At 42.3% G+C, this 21782-nt stretch overlaps 1 protein-coding gene across 1 annotated transcript in view; it reads right to left on the bottom strand.

Moving 5' to 3' along the window:
* Window positions 1-205: 205 nt before the first annotated feature.
* Window positions 206-21782, bottom strand: part of LOC143354276 (uncharacterized) — a 67750-nt gene continuing 46173 nt past the window's right edge. Inside the window, exons 3-6 of the mRNA XM_076788237.1 lie at window positions 5340-5483; window positions 3288-3619; window positions 2424-2698; window positions 206-1769 (exon numbers count right to left, since the gene is read on the bottom strand). Of these exons, the coding sequence (XP_076644352.1) occupies window positions 1070-1769; window positions 2424-2698; window positions 3288-3619; window positions 5340-5483 (1451 nt within the window). The 3' untranslated portion in view covers window positions 206-1069. The remainder of the gene's footprint in view (window positions 1770-2423; window positions 2699-3287; window positions 3620-5339; window positions 5484-21782) is intronic.

Genomic DNA, 21782 nt, shown 5'->3' with positions numbered 1-21782 from the left:
ATGTTTGTCAATTTAATTTTTGTTTAAAATGTAAGTAAATCCGTCCTTTAAAAATATATCTATAAACAGTTGTGTCTTTCAGTTTCACTTGTTACAATTTCGTTTTTCAAATAGTTTAACAGGATTCGTCTAAAAATGTAGAATATACAAGTATAATTCTAAAATATTCAGTTTTTACCTGTAACAATGATAGTATTTTTATCTTTATAATTTATTTGATTACGGAATCGATTAAAATGACGTTCATTTTAAACTAAAAAGGAGATGATTTCTTACATGAATTCTCTTTACGCAATTGATATTTTATTAAATCCTGTTACTTTTCCTGCTATTTAACCTGGCAATATCCGTTGTCATTTGAGCAGTATAAATTTAATGACTTCAACAAAAAATTATATTAATAAGTACCGTACCTAAGAATTCCATTAGACATTAGCATCAGCTCGAACTTCGCTATCCTTTCTAAGCAAATGAAATTTTATATTCAACATTTCCTATACAAAAAGTAGATGCGTTTAATTTCACACTCGTACTCAATTACTTACAGGCATCGAATCCTCCGTACAGACAAATCCACGGGCTACAGTGATTTCTCTATATATGTCGCCAAGACCTGGATGATAAATGTCACGGAATTATCCCCACTACCGCGGGCGTATACCCCGAAGCTCGAGAGGCCTCGGTAAACATAACGATACACGACACTGGCAAGACCCGTGTTGTTGACATATATCGAGAATTCACTGTACTCATTGCCACATAAAATATAACAAAACCGAACATCTTCGGCGTTTATCGTACACCAACATGTTCATACCTACCATTGATCGTTCCACGGCAGTACAACGGAACAATTAAACAACTGAACATCTAAATCGAGCAACATTACATACTGGTCGTTGGAAGACAATCGAGGATCGAAGAGAAACGTTCGAATTGTTTCGCGATCGGCGCCGAGAGCCCTAGGAAATCAGTGCTCGGCTGATCTATGCGCTTCCTTTCTCGCCCCGGTTGCAGTCCGTTTCCCGGAAACATAACGAACCTCCTGTAGCCCAGGAGGGAATCACGATCAGCAGACGGTATTATAAATTCCCTCTTCATCCTCGGCGCTGTTCGCGTCGGCGATCTCCGACTGGGACAGCGCCAGCTTCACGTATCCCCTATCCTTCTCTCTGGTCCCATTCTTCCCCCCGGGTGGTGGTTTGTCTTCGGGCGGGCTGGCGATCGTCGGCTCGCAGATCTCCGCGTAGATCTCCTCTGTCTTCGACGGCGGGGTCGACGGCAGAGGCGTTAAACTGTCCCTGACCTTGGAGTACGGCGGGTCCAGGTCCTGCTGCGTCTGAACCTCTAGCACGCTGGTCGATACCGATCGTTGAACCTGTTGTCTCGTCGACGGCGACGCCTGCAGCAGATGCGTCTCCGATTCCAGGCTGGCGTACCGCTCGGACCTCATGCCGATTTCCGGCCGTACGGCGAACGTGAACGAGGCCGACTTCTTCGCTGGGTTTCTGCTCCTTCCACCCTGAGCTATCCTCGAGATCCGGTCGAGGAAGCTGTGGTTGTTGCCGCTGCTCACACGACTGTTGCTACGGTCCCGGATCGTCGTTCGCTTGATGTGCTCCAGACCCTCCTTCAGGCTCTGCAGGATCGGCTTCGCCTCGGTCTTCGATTTGATCTCCTTCAGGTGCAACTCCTTCAGCGGGCCGTTGGTCAACGGCGGCTTCGGGGGCGCTACGCGGGGCTCCGTTGCCCTTTGGTCCAAAGCTCTTCTGCAATGCAAATGGATATTCATGGTTCTATGGTGTGAAGTGGAAGGGGCTGAACTTTACAATTGTCCCCCCTCCCCCGAACCTTTTACTAGACGTCATTCTGTTCGTTTCGACGCGCCGAATGCGACTATGACCTTCAATTTTAGCGGAAATTATAAGCTTCCGAGCTACCCTTTTCTTTCGATATAAGACGATGGCCGGGGACCGGCTTTCGTCGTATTTCGGATGAGGGCACCCTCTCGTTTTGACACTGACAATAAACGGTGCCGACAACTTCAAGAGATGAAGAGGGGATAGCGATTTTCTTATTTCGAAAGGAACATCGTCGTCTTATATCGAAAGAAAACTGTGTAGGGATCCTGCTGAAACTAGGCAGGAATGTTTCTTTCTTGGTACACTATCGTTTTTTGATTAAAATCGGTGGTGATTTTGATCCCCCTTATGAAGTAGGGTTAAATAGAACCAACTGCTAGAATTGAAATGTCGCATACAGTGAATTCTCGATATATGTCAACAAAACGGGTCTTGCCAGCGTCGTGTTACGTTTACACTCTTGCCCCTCACGGGGTATACCCCGCGGTAGTGGGGATAATTCCGCGACGTTTATCATCCAGGCCTTGGCGACATATATAGAGCAATCACTGTATTTCGTACCTGCAAGCTGAAAGTAACCGTTGCATCTTGGGTGACGCCAGCAACCGCGCTTCAGAAGGACATCCGAGCCGCGCCCTTTTCACCCTAGGCGCTGTTGGCCCTGTTGCAACCAGCTCGAGGAGTTCTGGGACCGTGGAATTCGGTAATGGTCTCTCCGGTATCAACGGCACCGCACAACCTAACACTATAGGGCCTCTGGTCGCACCTTCCAGCTGCATCAGGCCGCTATAGTCTCGCGGCAGTGGTATGGGCAACGGTCCAGCAACTAATCGTACCTATCAATCAGATTTTAATCTCGCTGGTCAGTAATTTGGAGGTGTAAAGCGTTTATTGGCTTCGTTAGGATACCATAAACTCTTAACGGTGGAAAACACACTACTGCAACACGATAATTATGGCCATTTTGCTAGTTTATGGTACCAAACAATTCCTTTTTTTTTCATTCACGACTTATTGCAATATTTCACATTCTTTCCCAGCTACGAAAGTGAAGATTTCAAAGGTACTAGTAACCGTATCATTAAAAATCTTCGCATAATGAAAACGTACAATTACCAATATTAACAACTTTCTAGAAATTTTTTACAAATATTTTGAGCAGCTCAAAGGTACATTATTCTAACAATGTATGCCAATTCGAAGTTAAAACTGTTCAGAACAAGTTCTATTTCAAATTAAACATTTTCTGCGTCAATTGCATGTACTAGAGGACAAATGGGAAGGTTTTTCTTTCTTTAATAGTTTGAATAGGTCGAAAATAATATATTAGCATATATATAATAATATATAAATGCATAAAATCCACAGCCTGTTTATCAATAAGATGCGTCACTTTCTTAGAAGAAAATCGTTCCCGACACTCACCCTCAGGGGAAGATCCCTTCTGGCCAGCTGATGGACTCTATACAATACAGCATCGCTTCCGGTGTCGAGGCTTCCGCTCTGGCAGGTAGCGTAAAACTCTCCCCTCGCGGAAAGCGGCGCGAACAGTTCGTGCCCGTGGGAGTCCAAGCATTGCGCATACTGATCTCGTTCCGATGACCTTGAACTCTTACCTTCCGGTACGCCGCTGGCAACGCCGGAAATGCCGGTGGACACTGGCGCCCTCCTCGTGTCCTGGAAAACCGCGGCGAGTCGCAGAACTTCTCCCGCCCGGACTGTCGTCTTGGTATAGTGAGCTCTCAGATTCCCGTTCTCTGCGACAGAAATTTACATTACCCTTAGCAACGTCTGCCAACCGTCAATTAATCCGCTGACTCATGGTGCAGCTTCGTTCGCCATCACCGTTTGTTTCGCCACTCACCTTGAATATTCAAATATTTTACAGTCGCCAACAGTAATATTCGGACACTATTGAAAAGACGATAAGATTTTCAAGATTGGACCAAAAACTTTTTCGACACGTCAGAAGGATCAGTTTACTTGCTGACGTGAAAAAAAGTTGTTTACAACTATTGCAAACTGTAATGTACTTTTTTCCCACTCGCAAACATAGTGTACATATTATGATAAACATGCTGGTAATTACATATTTGCATATCAGTGTCGGTATTTGCTAACATAATATCGATAATAAACTGGTTCCAAATCCGTGTTTAAAAATACTGTGGAGATTATAACGAATTTTATTATAATTGCAGGAACAAATTTCAGTAGAAGTCCTTCTTTCCGTAGAAGTCCCTGAACTTGATTATAGTATCCCCTCTCCTTAAATACGTCGAAGCGGCCTCCCCACTTAAGTGTCCGCGTTCGGTCCCGACTGCGGACGCTTAAGTGTGCACTATCTACCTGTACTCGCGAGCTCGTTTTCTGCAGCCACGGGTCGTCCCCGAGCAAATACGGAATAGCGTTTAATACTCGGCAGTAGTTCGCCGTGTCCCCCGAATCACGCGACGTTAACAAGGGGATAGTGTGGCAAATAGACTGCACGCGAACACGCGATAGATTTTGACGCGTGTGCTCTCGGGTTGGGACTAATTTCCCAGTCATCAGTAAAATTGGAAGATATCGGGTCTCGCGTGAATCCCCCGGCAAATCAAAGACGCGAAATTACGTGATATCTCTAAGAGGGGAAGAGAGAGAGAGAGAGAGAGAGGGAGAGAGAAAGAGATACCGGGCACCGCGACGCCCATAGAAATCCCCTTTCACGCGCGACCATAATCGTTATAGTACATAATGGCATAACGCCCGTGTGTATCGTAAGAACCCCAACGGCTTTCACCGGTCCGCATGCCTATTACGTTACGTGCCCCTCACCTACGTTTAAACGCACGAACAAGCGCGCCGTAGAGTCGCATTAACAGACACATTGACATTCGTGTCACGGCCAGTTGCTCTACCCAAGGGAATAATCCGAACCGCGGGCCATGCGTGAGTGCACGCACGTCTCTATGCACGCACCGGTTTCGATGCATTGTCACGTCCTAGACGAGTGACGTACAAGCCGACAATGTTATCCTCGCCACGGTTTTACGCTTGTACCGTGGCGTCCAGGACATCGTGTATGTCGCTCATTTGCCGCGGCAGTGACATAACTCAAAAATTACCGGACGCCCGAGAAAGTTATGGCATCGTTTTAATGGCATGTCTGTAACGTGGACCCGCATCACCTGGTCCCTATTCAATAGAACGCGTAATCGCCGAATTTTCAATCTTGATTTAATATTAATATTTAATCTCGGTAATAATAATATTCCTACTATGTTATTAATACTTGTTTATCCTTAAGAGCCAAGGGTGGTCACGTGACTTTTGCAGAGTCAGCAGGTCGCTAACTGCTGTACAATTTCCGTTCACAGCCCTCAGCCACTGACTTAGTAAAAGTATTTTTCGCCTGTTCTTGTCGGTAACCTAGTCACTCTACCTTATCGCGAATCTACGGAGTATTGGCTCTTAAAACAATAGTAAATAGCTTACCCATTTTTGAGTGAGTCAGCGTGTAAGCTCTGAGAGGCTTTGCAAGCAGAAATGCCGGAACACCAGCTCGAACCAAAGCTCCTACTCTTCTATACACCCTAGCATTTCCGGTACCACTATTGTTCGAGACAACGGAGAACCAGCCTGCAACAAAAATTTTCCTGTAAAATTTTACAATCCTTCGCTGCGTACAATGCAATTAAATAGTTTGTCAAAGTACGCATTAATTATTTTACGAAATAAAATCTGACTGGCATACGATGTTTTATAAATATTACGAGACATATAACAATATGCGCTTGAAGGAAGTTTATTTAATAACTTCGGGATTTCCGAAAATTCCGAGAACCCACTAACCATTTATATTCGTTTTAATGAATACTTTCACGGTTTCGTAGTGTCATATAAGCAAACGTGTACAGTGATTTTTCTATATATGTCGGCAAGGTCTCGATGATAAACGTCGCGGAATTGTCCCCACTACCGCGGAGTATAATAACACCGGCCAGTAAAACCTATTCAATCACCCCGACAATTATCTCTAAAACGGTTTATTGAAATAACAGAGTATCGGCCGGCCTCGTCCCTGGGGTTCCCAACAAATCGTAATAAACGGCGGTATTCGCAGCGCGTCGATCGCAAAGAAATCTCATCTCGGGGTGGCAGGGAGCAACACCGCGAGCGTTGCGCAGCGCCTTTAAATTACTCGTATGAAAGCGAGCCTTAGGATCTCGTTAAACGAGCTCATAAACGTCGCAGTTCATTTCATCGGCAACCCGCGTCTCCCGGCTCTCGGATCGTATTAGCAAAGTGGGTCGAATTGACATTGTGACTCGGCAAAGAAAAGTAATAAGGAAAAAAACCGCGTGACGGGAGAAGGGAGTGGGGGTGGGGGTTGAGAGAGGGAGGGAAGAGAAGACAATAACTCGAAGGAGACCCGGCTTGGAAGGGCTTGGAGTTTAACGACGACGGAGCTGGTTGAACGTGAGTTTATGAAAGGCCGGTTTTTCTTCGGGACCTGGAGCGCCGTTTCCACGGCGGCGCAACGGTAACGTTAGTCACGTCCCCGTATCAGAATGAACCGAGGGAACACGTTAACGAACCGCGAGCCGCTTTTACGAAACGAGACGTGGAACGACGGCGAGCACCGGGCCTGACACGAATGCCACTGCTTGCGTGTCCTTCCACCGAGAAAGCGAAAATTACCGTGCGCCGATCGAATCGGATAACTGTACAACTTTTCGGCGGGAGATGCACCCGATCTCACACCGGGCAGTCGTTCGAAGTGGTCAAAACGCGGACTAAATTCATTAATTACAAGCGCAACAGTTTTCATGGTTTCTTGGGTTAAACTTCACCTCCGGAAACCAAAAGTTTCAACTTCTTTTTATGTAATCCTGCAGATTTTGGCGAGAAAATGCCGAAAATCCAAGTTGTAATGTTAGGAATTCACTGGTTCGAAAGTTATGCGTGTTTCAAGTTGAGCGATTTCAAGAGTTTTCGACAAGGGCGCCGCCATGTTGGTACGATTCCTGGAATCTTGTACGGAGGTGCTCGAATTGACATCTCTCAACTTGAGTATGGTGAGTACATATGGAAAAGTATTTTTTAGCCAGAAAATCTGTGATTACAATTGACTCGACCGTTACCAACAAGTGTTCGGTGACTTGTGAATGGTGGTGTAGGTCCGGATTATCTGAGAATTACGTTCTGTCCCGAGTCGGATCACGTAACATCAGACTCGATTCTATTGTTTCGGGTCAGGTCTACGACCGTTGTAGACTAGGTCTGGACTAGACCTACATTGAGTTAGGAAAGGAACTACTTTAGGCTTGTTAGGCAAATACAGCTGGCACTAAGACTTAGCTAGGATGCCATTCACCTTTTACGGGGGGTCATGCCTTTGAACGATTGGAAAATAAGAAAAATTCAACAATCTTTTTTTAAATTATGTTTCTTTAAAAAATCAATAACTACATGTTATTGTATGACATCTAAGTAGCATAAATTTTACAATCAAATTACAGTGTTTTGAGTCTACTGTATGTATATGAGTAACAATTATATTTTATAAATAAAAACCTACAGCTTTGAAAAATGTTTTTTTTTTGGCTATTTAGACAATCACTGAGATTGGTTGGAATATTAAAGGTCACTCGTTGAGCCTGTTACTTTCTAAATGAATTTTGAAAAAGGGTCAGCCTTATCAGAAAAATCGATCCCGTATCTCACGCCCAGATCAAGGCGCAAATTAATAATTTATTGACAATCTAAAGAATACATACACGGTCCTCCTGATAATTTATAGGGGAATGTAAACACACATGTGCCGTGTGTCCCGGCTCCGCGTACAATGGCGGGCCCGGCGTATGTATAAATCGTTGAATCGATTTGCAAGCGGTTTACATCGTATTTCCGCCATCTTGAATTGATTTACAGCTAGTACTAATGCGCGAGTTTCAATGATTGTTCCATCTTTTCCGCGAAACGTCCTTTCTACGAACGTATTAACGTGGGTGTTTTATCGTCGATCGGGCTCGTCTGGTTTTATGAGAGACGCAGAATTTATCGCCGATTAACCTCGTCTGCATGACTAGATTAAATTACAATCTCGTTTCCGAAGACAAAGAGGCGGCGAGCACCGCCCCCCTGCAGCCAGTTATAGTAAACACACTTATGCTAACGAGATTTTAAGAATTTTCTTTTTCATTCCTGCTCGAGCAGTTGGGACTTTCATGGTCCGAGCACGGGTGTAATAACTGGACTGCGAATCTTTATGCAAATCGCTCGAGAATTAATTAACATAAACAGAAATTATACTCGTTACTTCGGTAAACGTTTCGGTGAAGAAAAGGAGAATATCGAATCCTGTACATGTTTGTTTGCGTCTCTTGTTTTGTTCTGCTTTATTCAATTGGATTTTATTATCGTCATTAAATGAACATTACTTTATTATTATGGCGGCGATGAACTTGCGTTTTAACGTAGCCTAACTCATAGCCCGGCCATGCTCAACCGCCGTCAATAGTAATTTGTTTTTAATCAATTTAATAACGGCGTTGAATTTCTTCGCGCATATATGGCGAAAAATATGCGTGTTTAATAAACTTAATCTTGTTTTCCTTTTTCAGCTCCTGAAAATTGTCTGCATCCTCACAGCCACATTAGGGATTCCGCTGAACTCCAGTTTCATTGAAATCATTGAGAAAATCCCGGCTTTGCATGCAGACCTGTAGCGTAATCGTCGGTAACCACAAGTCGTGAGGTATCTTGTATACTTCACACCGAGATCCGTTGTTCAAGCACTATATCCAGATAAGAGGAGACCCCCGTACGATGATATGCATTAATGCATCGGCGTCCCGGCCTGTTCTGTTACGGCTACCTGGTACAGTTCCGTCATTAATATTCGATTAACCTGCGCCCCGTGAGCGTGTCTCGAACAATGCAGTCAAGAGCACGTCCGTTGCCGTGTGTTTCGGCGGCTGGTCGAACCGAGAGCCATCTTCTCCGTTTCGTATTTTTTCTCCGGTATTCGAACGATCTCCAATCACGAATTGGATGAATTTTGAAAAGAGGTAGGCTACGGTTGTATGGAAATCGACGCCACGAATCCCACGACTTCTTACACTTCTATTCGGAATCGCAGAATCCACTTCCCAGTCGTCTCTACGTGAGCAATGTGTTACGCCATAGACGAGGTATAAAAGCAGACCGATCACCTAATGTATTTTTCTGTCTCACGTTCGGGGGGCGCTGAAACCCATTACCATTTCGTGTCACATCCTGTCGTATCGGCCAGAACTAATTTGTGGAACTAATATTCTTCAACGGCGCTGTTACTGATAGAATTACCGACGCGTAATCCACATCACATGTATATACTTATATTGTACTTTAACACAATCATTTTATGTAAAAATCGACAATGAATAAATCAAGATAATGTAATGAAAGACGTATCTGCGTATTTAATTATTGAACCGGCATTTTTTCCCGAATTTCCTAGTTGTCGTTGAGTTATACCACTGAATTTCAAAATTTTTTCGAATTTTCGTGCCACCTATTTTATTATCATATTTTCCTAATACAAAACTCAATTTTTCGAAAAATTTTGACGGTCTGGCTTGTCATTGACTTATACTACTGAATTTTCGTGCCACCTCCTTCGATATCATATTCTCCTAATACTACACTTAATTTTCTCCAATTTCAAAAATTTTGCTGTTCCTGAAATTGTCGGAGACATTAATTTAATTCTAATATGTTCCAAAGGGGATCCCGCCAGTGGTGGGGATAAAATTTGGACAGTTTGGAGACCTTCCTTAGAGACATTTATAGAGGTACTACTGTAATCGGCAGTTTCCGATGACTCACCCAGTATATTTTCACGAACGCGATTGTATCGCTAACCTTTCGCGTGGTGCGCAATGCTGACCAATTACGTTAGTCGCAGAATTACGCAAGGAGGAACGTTGGAGTCGTATGCTAATCGTAGCGGGAAATGAAAAGGGAGAAAAAAATAAAAGGATTGGGGTTTAGCGATACTAATTAGGCAAACGTTGCCAAATGCATACCGATCCAGATTATTCAGATCACTCTCATTATCTCGGAGGTCAGGGCAGGCTGGAAGTAAGAATGAATTCCAGCCGGTAACTTTCACGCTGCGTAACGCGCACTCCTCTCTCTCTCTTTCTCTCCCTCTCCCCCCTATTCCCCCTCCCTCTCTCTTTCTCTTTTCTGCATACGTGTACGCACGACACCGTGTAATACACGCGTACGCACAGAAGCGCGGAATTGATGCTACCCCGGTATCGTGCCAGTGCTAAAAGCAGGAAGTCGGATTAGAAATTGAAACTGAAACTCATAACCGGTTGCTTTTCAATCGGGGCTTACCGAACACGATTTCGAGACCATACGGAAGCGATCGATAACAGAATCGAACATTCCGATTGGATTTTAATCGGGCATCTTTGATCGCAATCTGAAAGCAATCTTCGGATTGCGATTGACTATGCACAATCTCGAGGATATCAAGTAAGTAGAAAATTTATGAATCCGGGACGTCGACTTGAAATTTCATCGCGTCGATTCGTTTCACGATACGGATGCTTATTTATGCAGTCGAAATACGTAGACGGGATACCAATGGATAGATGTGGATAGATGTGGTCGGTTATTACTCGATTAAGGATTTTACGCATTCTTCATGGAATGCGAGCGGATGAAATACAAAACGGTAAATACGTTAACAGAATTTATGAACTCCATCCTGGGATTCGCAATTTATGCAAATCAATAAGAGACGAATACATTTCTATTTAACCGTCGTGCAGAACATATTTAGTTTTTAGAAAGATTTGCAACTGCCTTATTACTACACTGCGGATGTTACACATCTTTTGTATAGAAGGCGATAGAGGAAACGCGAAATTGTGAATACGTTAGGAGAGTTTAAGGATGCTACTATACCGGGTGTCCCCAAAATATTCTATTTTCTTAAGGGGATTGATTCCTGAGGTGATTTGAAGTAACTTTTTCCTTTGCGAAAATGTTCTCCGCGGTTTCGTTAAGGAATTATCCTCGGATTCCGGCTCGGCCAATGCCAACGCCACGCCCAGTGGGCCCTGTCGCCGTGACGGACTCCGGCTCGGCCAATGGCAACGCCGCGCTCAGCGGGGCTTGTTGACGTCATGGAATCCGTCCGCTGTAGCCGCGCACTGATTGGTCCGTGTTTTCCGTGAATAACTCCGCAAGGAAGCCGCGGAGAACATTTTCGCAAAGGAAAAAGTTTTTTGAAATCATCTCAGGGCTCACCTGTTTCAAGGAAGTACATTTTCGGGGCACCTTGTATAATTGATAATTTTTACAAGTTATAAACAGAAGAAACATTATCAATTCTATTCGACCATCGTTTTCGTTCATTGACGCAGAACAATCTAACACTAAACGTACCAAGCACTAACTGTATCTGATAAATATTAACTTATAAAAATGACAACCCTAAATTTACTGAGATTGTCTGTAATTTTCAATATAATAAACGCTTGGACAAGGAAATTCCGCTATTTTTCATAAATGAATTTTTATATCTAGTTTCAATAATTGTAAAATATCAAACTGGTCCTTTTGACCGTGGTAGGTTTAGTGTTAATTCTGTACGTAGATTTGCAATTTACTTATTACCGCGGACTGGTCACCGGCAGATAAAGTATGGCAGAGTGACGTGCAGAAGAAAAGGGAACAATCATCGCGGTCGCAGGAAGCGGTGCTCGCTCCGCCGACTTGTATCGTCGAGTTCAATCTGCCAGGAGTAGAGTAATGCATCCCATATTGAATCGCGAAAGAAAAAAAAAAAAAAAAAAACAAAACAAAAAGAAAGAAAAAGGAACGGATCAGTGGACTATCTCTCGTTATTGCGAGAGGCTAATTTGACCCTATTTCGAGACGTGTTCAAATTGCCCGACGCCGAGCGGTTTCACTCTCGATGCATCACAGCCATGGACCATATTCCATCCACCTTGACACCTCCAATTTGTCTTGTGGCTGATTTCCCCTGCTCCCACCGACGTTCGGCGGATCTCCGCGGACATGATGAGATATAAATGGAAAGTGTCAACGTGCCAACCGAGGATGACCGGTCCCTGACCACTGTTCAACGCGCGTACAGTTACGTAAGGCAAAACTCAGCCTTCGTGCCCGACCAGGTACCGGTCCCCGTTTCAAAGATGCGCGCGGCGGCAATTTCGAATGCAAATTCCGATTCTCTCTTTTACTCCGGTAACGAGGGATCCGCGATAAATAACGATCAACGCTTGGCAAATTGCTACTCCCCTGCGAAAGTTCACCTCACGCGTCTTTTTTTTTCCCTCCTTTATATCACGCCGGGGCCCCGGCGAGTCCGCGTCGTGCCGCTTGTTACGTGCACGCGTGATCCTTGGGAATTAATGGTTTTTGCAAATGGATCGCAAAGAGCCGTGCAATTTCTCGGTAGCCGCCGCCGCCGCCGCCGCCACCGCGCGAAAGTGTCAGGGAAACCTTGTACCGCTACCTCTTTGTAACCCTCTTTGCGTCCGCGGATATTTTTGGAGAACGGGTCTTAATATAGAACCGACGCCGCGAGATAACAGGTTTCCACGGTATCGTTTCGCTTTCTTTCTCCTTTTTATCCGTATCGGTGACAAGGCTAATGCTTTCAACCTTCGGAAATTGAATGTCTCGCTGCGCAGCTTATGACGTGTAGGTCAGTGTGGACGTGTGCTCCTTAGTCAGGGTGTTTCACCTGACTCGAGCATCTAAAGTATCTCGCTTGTTTTTTTATCATAGAAGAATGTTTCAGAGGAAAACGTTGGTTCGGAGAGGCGAATATTGACTATTGAATATTATGACAGGCAAGAAAATTTGTTCAAGCTTGTATTGTTTGAGATTTCAAGGTCGTCGAAGTATTTTTGAATGGAACGATATATTTTTATTATCGCTATACGATAGCCGAGGTCAAGACGAATCCAACGACCTGTAATATTATGACCTTCACGTGACCTTGAGTTTGTCATCACCAACGATTCCACACCATACATTTACACTCCATGGACGCTGGTGTTCAACTCGTCGAAGTCATTTCGGGTTTTCAGTGCACCAATACTGCATATTATGCGTATTCAGTTGTCCATGGTTAGAAAAAGTAGCTTACTCACTTATGAACTAAGTGGCCAGTAAAACGAGTCGTTGGACCATTTAAAATTCGAATTTGTATGCAACAGAATAAATGTGAATTCTTACAAAATCAAAGTGTTATTACATCATAAAATTGTCTACCTTCGGACCACCTTGCAATAATATTGCACACGCGTTTCTCGAACGGTGGCACGCTATACCTGGGTCAGAACAGATCCGGCACCGTGCGCCGAGGGTTGAGCGTCGATTCAAACCGGAACGGATCCGGGTACTTCAAAGATGGAGAAAGTTCTGTTCACCGTACATCGAAAACGCGCATAAATTCTTCTCCCGTTCCATATATTCTAATTACATATTAAAGAAATTATCTGTAACGAGTGTGCCCGATACAACAAGAACTTTCCGGGTGTTGTCTCTTCATAAAGGATACTTCCTTGCCGGCTCGTTCTCAGGCTCGTGCATAATCCGCAATATTACCACGGATAAATGCATTACACCGCGAAGGAAACTTCCGCGAACTACACTTTCCAGCGAATGGAGGGTTTCGAACCGTATTGTAAAGACGTTCCCCTCATTCCCAAACTCCTCCGCCGCAATGAGTATCGTCGCGTAACAGGCGTAACATCGCCGCGTGAAAGGCGAGTTGTTGTGTGTGTGTGTGTGTGTGTGTGTGTGTTTTTCACAATCACTGTGAGACCAGGAAGACGATGCCAGTCTAGGAAGAGACACGGTCGATGCGTCCTAATACGCGTTTATTCGGTAGCTGATCGACGTTTATGACTCGCCTACTTATTACCGCCATTTAACCGAGCACCTCTATGCAAATGCCTGTTTTAGAATCCTCATTAACCCGCGGTGAAATCTAGATGCGCGGATTAATAAACCACGCTTAACCCCCATACGCTCCTCAGAAATGTTCGCATAAAAGATCCTGGCATAATTATTAGACCGCAGATTAGTATGGGAAATATCAAGTGTCCGCATTAATTGCATTCACTTAACAATAAAATACTGTTCTGAAGTACTGTTTCACAGACCAGTAAATGAAACACCATTTTTAAATATTATTTTACAAGGAAACGTATAAAATAGGGTTAAACTTCACCTTGGCAACCCAGACATTTTTTACTTTTTGCTATATAATCCTGTACATCTTGGCGAGAAAATATAAAAAATCGCAGTTTTAAGGCGAGGAATTAACTGGTTCAAAAGTTATGAACGAAGTCAACCTAAACACCCAATGCAACAATGCTGAAAACAGTGCATGCAAAGAGAATGATCATAATCTTGAATAGAAAATTAATATTCTCCTTTGCCTAATGAGTCTATTCATCGTGTTAATGAGTTTCTATCTAATGGCTTCTTTTTCAATTAGTATGTAAATGGAAGATACAAAACTTCATACTTCATTACGTTTTCTTGCGTTTGCATACAACGCTACGTCTAGTAAATTATACGTTCGTTTTTTAGCGATTAATCATTTATGACACGAAAGAAACAGTGTTGCCAACATTGAGTTTAAACGGAGCAGTTTTACTTGTTGTTAGAACAATTTATTCCATTTCCAAAAAACAGTGAAATTATTTTAGAGGCAAGAGATAAGCTCGGCTATAGGAATTATGCAGATTACGTCGTTCTTTCGTTGTTACATGCCACTGTTATGCTATCGGGTGCATGAGATGTCAATTTTTACCCCTTCAATTTTCCGCTCTGATTACAAGAACTGAACGATGCCTACTTGTCGAAAGATAATTTTATAGTTAGCCGGAGACTTTCTAAAACAGGTTGTAAATTATGCGAGGCATATCTTGGTTCTGCTCGTTGACATATCAATAAAGAGATTTACTGCTTTCCTCGTAAAAGTGAATTTGCAGATAACTTTCATTCATAATAACCTAGTCTTCGAAGCCTCGAGATGTGTATACACACAATCTAAATGAATTCAAAAATATGTAACACTTTTATTTGATTCATTCTTAAATTTACATTTAACAACTTTTCTCATAAATAGCTTAAAAAATATTTTTAAAAAAACGTAGGACTGTGAGAATAATGTAGGACAGTGTTTCCAATATTTTTCCAGTGTTTCCAATAGAACCAAGTATAGTTAAAAAACACTGCTGTGTTTATAATTTATTTCTCATTATTTTATTGTACGCGTGAGAATAGGTTTTGTGACGTCGTAATCTTATAAGAAAAATTTTATATTATTATGAAGCTATATTATTTTGCTGCATGGTATCTTGTTTTTTTTTTTTTTTTAATAACACGATGGACAAAGACAAAACCTGTTGAAATTGTAGAAAATCTAGAGAACACGTTAAACTCGGTGTTCCACTTTCCAAAGTAGAAACTTTTACTGCACACTTCCTGCTATGCACTGGCCGGTCAACATAAAAAATCAAATTGCTGATTTTACGGTAATAAAACTCGTGTTTTACGGCGCGATATCAGACAACAGAATGAAATTACTTTAATCAATTCATACATGCTGTTCTTTTGGTTTTCTTTCTCAAATCTAGCCCGTGCTGTCATAATTGTTGACATTTACGTTGGTTTTACAGTCTGCTTTCTAATGCTCGTTACCGGCAACACAAGCCCGCGCTCGTTTTAGAAATTTATTACGTGGCCCGGAGTTATGTAAACAATTGTAGCGTGCGCTCGTTGGGAAATTATGAATTGAAAATGCAACACAACACGATTATCGGTTGAAAGTGCGTAAGATGTTCGTGAACACTTTCGGATACTGTCTTATCAAGATGGCTGAGTTTAAAGTACCGATTTTATTGCACTGAATTGCAAATAACTTTCGTTTATTACATTTTTGGTTTGTTTCGGTTCATGACCGTGGCACGGAACACGGTTAATTAAATATTAGGAGTACCCATAAATAATCAATTATTTCCAAAGAATTTGTTTTGCCTTTAGTTCTGTACCGATCGTTGAAGAGGAAACACGTATTCTTTTACAGTTTTCGGTAAAGCAGCCTGTCTTCAAAATATTCTAAAAGTATAATTTTTTTTACAACCCTGTAATGAAATGGCGACGTCCGTACCTTCCGAGGATCATATTCGTCATTGCATACTTTTTCATTTTCATGGGAGATTTAATGCAACGGTGACGTCAAAGAAAATTTTCGATGTTTATGGAGATGTATTGAAGGTCAACAAGTGTCAACGTTGGTTCAGAAGGTTCCTGCTGGTGATTATGATCTCTCTGACAGACCTCGAAGTGGACGACTGGTGCATTATTTAAGAAATAAAACATTCACTTCTGTAGAAGATGCAAGGAGGCACCTCGAGTCATATTTTGCTATTATATAATAAATTAAGAAATTTACTACAAAGTTTGTTTTAGATTTGAAAAGAGTTGATTACTTATGGGTTCCCTTAATATTTGAGATAGCTGTGGAACTCCAGGTCGGAAAATAAAACGCTTTATTTCTAAACAATTTGTTAGAGGCGAGCGTTCCAAGTGGTCAGCACACAAAAATCGGTAAACTATAATGTGGCTCGGGTACATAAACTTCTCGGCGTTCCCCGTACGCAAAATGGGTTGAACTATTTATATTGTCTTGCCCCATTGTGCGGTTGGCAATCGGTGCGTGGGCGTTTCGAGATACTCTGCTCGACGACAGCTGTTCGGCCGGAAAAGTATCGCGCTCCTCGAGGTAACCGACTTCTTGTTTCTGGTCCGCGAACCATGACGGCGGAACAGTTTTCTTGGATTGCAGCCGCGATAAGGCAACGCACTTTTGCTGTGGATTCTGACTGCGGATTTCGAACGGATTACCGAGTTCTAGGGAAATTACAGCAGTGCTTAAACTTACAATGTTTTGGACCTGGAAACCCTGTTCTTACATGGTAGCGTTTCTCTTCAGGGAATTAACTCGAGAAAGTAAAACAACGGCGAAAACGACATAGACGCGATATAGAAAATTTTAAATTCGCTCATTTTCGTCTTACTTCTCCGATTGTGGTATCGGTGGATCGTTGAGATTCTTCCGAGTAAAATGAGTCCAAACACGACGTTAATCGGTCTACTTTTATAGACGTCATATATAGCGATCATACGTATGCCCTAATTGTCTTCTTAACAAAGCTAGTCCGATTTACGTCGTGTTTGGACTCGTTTTAATCAGAAAAATCTCAGCAATCCACCGATGCTACTTTCGAAAAGGTACGACAGAAACGAGAGAATTTGAAATTGAGGATGCATATCACAGAGTCACGTGTTTGTTAAGCGCACGCGAGATTGCCGAGCGAGTTGAAACAAAACCGTTGCTCGGCTATACATCTGTCATTTCGTAACTGTACAAAGTTATTCATCAGAGTGATTTCTATTTCTCCAAAGTGGTTTCGCGGTGCTGGTTCCGATCCGTTTCTAATTAAAAGGAAATTAATCAATCTGAAGGCTAGCGGTTTGACCGAGCGTACCGTTCATGCGCAATCTTCTCGCAATCATGAATTCCGTTCACCCGTATGTCTCTGCGTCGTCGCGTCGGTTTCCGTCATTTTAAACTCTCGCTTGAATAGTTCCACGTCATAATTACGGACTGAAATAGTTGGCTCGTTTTTCAAGCATAACACACTGGTTCGGAACGGTTATGCACACGGAAGACACCGTTCAACGTGAAACGAGTTCCTATTAGCGATGGGTATGACACTCTCCTGATAGTTCCACAGAAAACAATTGTGACACAATTTATAGGATAAATTACGATAATTCTGAGCACTTACGTTTCTCGTTTTTCCCATCTTTCCTACGATCTACACAGTGAGCTGGCGGTGCTGGGAAGAGAGAGACGGAGAGAGAGAGAGAGAGAGAGAGAGAGAGAGAGAGAGAGAGAAGACTTGTTGGGTTTATTTTTATTTTTTTTTCCTCTCTTTTATTAAATTAATTCTTTTTATCCGACCACATTTGCTATCCTTCTTGCCCAACGATAGACTAGTGTAATATTTCAAAAATTTATCAGTCATTATATACGGTTCTCTTTTAATGCTACTCACGATCTGCGCCATGGTCATTCACACCTGGCCATTCAACAACAGAATTCGTGACACAGCATAATTTCGTGATAATTTGCAAATGAATCGATACGATCATTTTTCAAGTACCCCGTTGGTCATGCTCCGATTCACTGAAAAGGAACAACGACGACAAGCTACGGAACACTCTTAACACCTGTAATCTGCCAAAATTTGAATGTCCGACATCCTCTTTCAATTTCGGCACTGTCACGATTCCATTGATTAATCGTAGAAGCGTGCTTCCACTTGAAAAAAAAATCCCGTGTCCCTATAGTGTGCCCAAAAAGGAAAACCGATTTACAAACCACATCTTCAATCATTCCGCACGATCGACATAACTGATTAAAGTCGCCACACGATGACACAACTCTTCCGTGTAGACGACAAATCTTAATAATTATTTTATTTTATTTACTTATAAATACAGTTTCATTAAATTGATGATTCTACACATTCACAGATCTTTTCTTTGCAAAGAATTACAAGTATATATTATATATCGCTTTTTAAATATCTATTATGCTTTAAATATAATTATAATTAATATAGGCACAGTAATAGGTACCGCCACAGTAATTGGGTCCCTTAACCTGGTACCAAAATTGTCAACCTTCCGAGAAGTAATTTTACAATGAAGACAAGAGTGCGGACAAACCGCATGAGATCTTCGGAATGAATTTACGACGAAGCGATCGACAGGAGGGAGTCCTCGATTTTTCACGGAGCTCGGCAATAAAAAAAAAAAAAAATAAAAAAATGTCGGTGACAAAGCGAACGGACGAGAGGAGATGTTGCAACTCACAGGCGGCGGCAACTTGGTAACACGGACGCGTCCAAGCGCCGGGTGATTCGAATCGGTCATTAATCAAGCTCACGATCGGCTTGTTCTAATAAACATCGAATTATATATCATGGGGCGTAGGCTGTATCTCGACTTTCTATCTGCGAGATCGTTGCACGGCCCCTCGCGGTCTACTCACGATCCTCGTAAATCGGATCGTAAACCGTAAAAAGTAGGCTGCTACGAAAAATTAAATCGATCCTCGCCCATAGCCCCGGGTTAGGATCGTTTCGCTTATGCAACCGACCGCCGCCGCGCCGCCGCCGCCATACTTTCGCGAACGGCCGCGGCCGTCCGGACCGGCGTGGATTTAAAGTTAAATGCTTTCTCTCCTTTCCTACCTCGGGATTACGACCTTGTCCCAGCTCTCTTGTCGAGCCACTCTCGATTTCTTCCGGGCTGGCCAGACACAACGGTGTCTAGTGACTAATCAGATGCGTTTTTCGCTATCTCTTCCCCCCCCCCCAACCCTTTTTCTCCCGACCATCCTCCGTCGCTCGTCTTCGGAGCAACTCGGTAAAAAACGGTACGCTTTGTGAATTTTTCATTGTTCGTTGCGCGTCTGACGATGATGTTCTAACGAACAGTTACACTGTGATAATTTTGTAAAAAATTTTTCTTTTACTTATCCTGGAAGAATGAACATTTAATTAAAGATCATGCAATAGATGTACAATTAGAGCGAAGTCATAAATTAACCATAGCTGTGTCTTTATGCATCGCGAGCAAAAGAGAGTAAATCATAGAAATTAATTGCACGTCAGTGAGGAAAGAATCTAGCAAGACTGGATAAGCTACATTGTAATTTTAACAGAATAATGAATAATGAATAATGACACTCGCTGAAATTAATGAAAATCCAATGCAAAGGTGGAAGAAGTGAACGTTTTAATTGTCTGAAGTAACTAGGAAGTCGCAACTATCAATTAAAAATTTCTACGTTTTATTTATTATCTCTTTTGTATCCGTTAATATGATTGCCTATCCGCAGGTATCATAAGTATCATCCAAAAGCCAAATCATTGTGTGCTACACACTTTCATTTAACAATATAAACTTCTCATTTAACATAATATTGACGATGGGAAATATTTGTATACATTTACTAATTACTAGACTGCGGATTTTATGCATTTATAACAACAATGTGTAGGCGTATTTTAAAACAGTAAAAACATTAGAAAAATTTAAAAATACCGTTACATTATTTTCAACCTATTAAACATATTAAGAAAGAAATAACGTTTAAGAAATAAAACTTATAAATAAATATATCATCATGTTTTGCTTCACGATCCCAGGATTTCTATAAGACGGGGATTGAAAATTCGCAGGAAAGATGGCAAACTGTCAAAACTTGAATTTACTACAAAGTTTGTTTTAGATTTCAAAATAATTGATTACTTATGGGTGCCCCTAATAGTTTATCAAAAGTTTTTCGAACTGTTACGATATTTCCGCAGAGACGGGAGAAAAATACTTGTGCTTTTCTTCTGTTCGGAAGAATGCAAAACCGTTCGCAATTTCCGCCGAGTGGCAGCATTCCCCAGCCTTGAAATCGTAACCCCAACTATTCTCGCAAGTCAGTGTTCCTCTGTTGGCCGGTGATCGCAAGGTTATGCCAGTAACCAGGAGAATACGCCACGATCCTTTCGAGCAAACCGGTCACGAGGACCCGCGGAGTTGCATCGTGTTGCAACGTCAGAAGGGTGCACGCGGCTGCACATTCCTTCGAAAGGGAACAAAGTGCGCCGGTTAGGCACTAACAATACCCGCGGACATGCCAGACGTTCTATTAGTCGCGGCGGGTATCGGTAACGATTGGCTGCAGATGCGCGGCCATGCTCGCCGGTTTCACCGGAAGCAATTGTTCGGGCAATTGCAATGGTATGAAATACATGGTTCATCGGTTCCGAGATCGTCCCTTCCAAAGAAATTCTATTTAGCAACGATCCACCGAGCTCCTGTCTTCTTCTTTTTTTCTTTTTTTATCTTTCTTTCAACCTTCGCATTGTTGTTACCTTCACGCGAAACGAGTCGACGAGTTTGCGAAACGCGGGATGCACTCGAATTCGCGCTCCGTTATGCTTAACACTATGCGCAGCACTAAAAGTCACTATTTTGCAATACTTTATAAAAATAACAAGAACGTGCTGCCCATATTTTTAGCAATATTCTTAAAATAATATATACCCAAAGAAATAAATTTGCTAAATGATTTCTCATGCATGCATCCGTGGAATCTTAATAATTTTAAATTAAAAATATCAGAACCCGTAAACCTATCGTTCTTTATTCATTGAAATTATTTTTATATCGAACGCTTTTCCTAATTACTTTTCACGTGATCTCTTATGAGATTTTATATAAAAAGAGAAAAGCCTTTCACGTGCATTTACATTCATACTGTAGCCTACAGTGGATCAAGAAACTTGTTACAGTGATTTCTCTATATAAATGTCGCCAAGGCTTGGACGATAAACGTCGCGGAGTTATTCCCACTACCGAGGAGTGTAAATATAACACGGCTCGGGTATGTCTCCTGGACGATACTCGACGCTGGCAAGACCCGCGTTGTTGTCATATATCGAGAATTCGGTGTATGTGGTTTTTTTATGTCTTGAAGTTGCATTTTTAGCGAATTTAGGAGGATTGGCAAATATTATATTATCTAATTTTTCTGTGGACGTTACATACTTGCTATGTACCCAAGTAGGTACGAAAAGCTTGGTGGGACGATTGTAAAGTTCAGTCGACAACTGTTTGTCTCGAGTCCCGATTTCTACAGACTGGCAACAAAGTTAGCTAGAACAGCTTGTAGGATAGACTTCGAAGAACCCGGCGGATTCCCGATACACGAAAGTAAACTCCGGTTCAATTACGTAGAGCGGAGAGCCC

Source organism: Halictus rubicundus, chromosome 5 (genome assembly GCF_050948215.1).
Source record: "Halictus rubicundus isolate RS-2024b chromosome 5, iyHalRubi1_principal, whole genome shotgun sequence".
Lineage (NCBI taxonomy): Eukaryota > Metazoa > Arthropoda > Insecta > Hymenoptera > Halictidae > Halictus > Halictus rubicundus.
The sequence above is the reverse complement of the archived record's forward strand: the minus strand, read 5'-3'. Positions and strand labels throughout refer to the sequence as shown.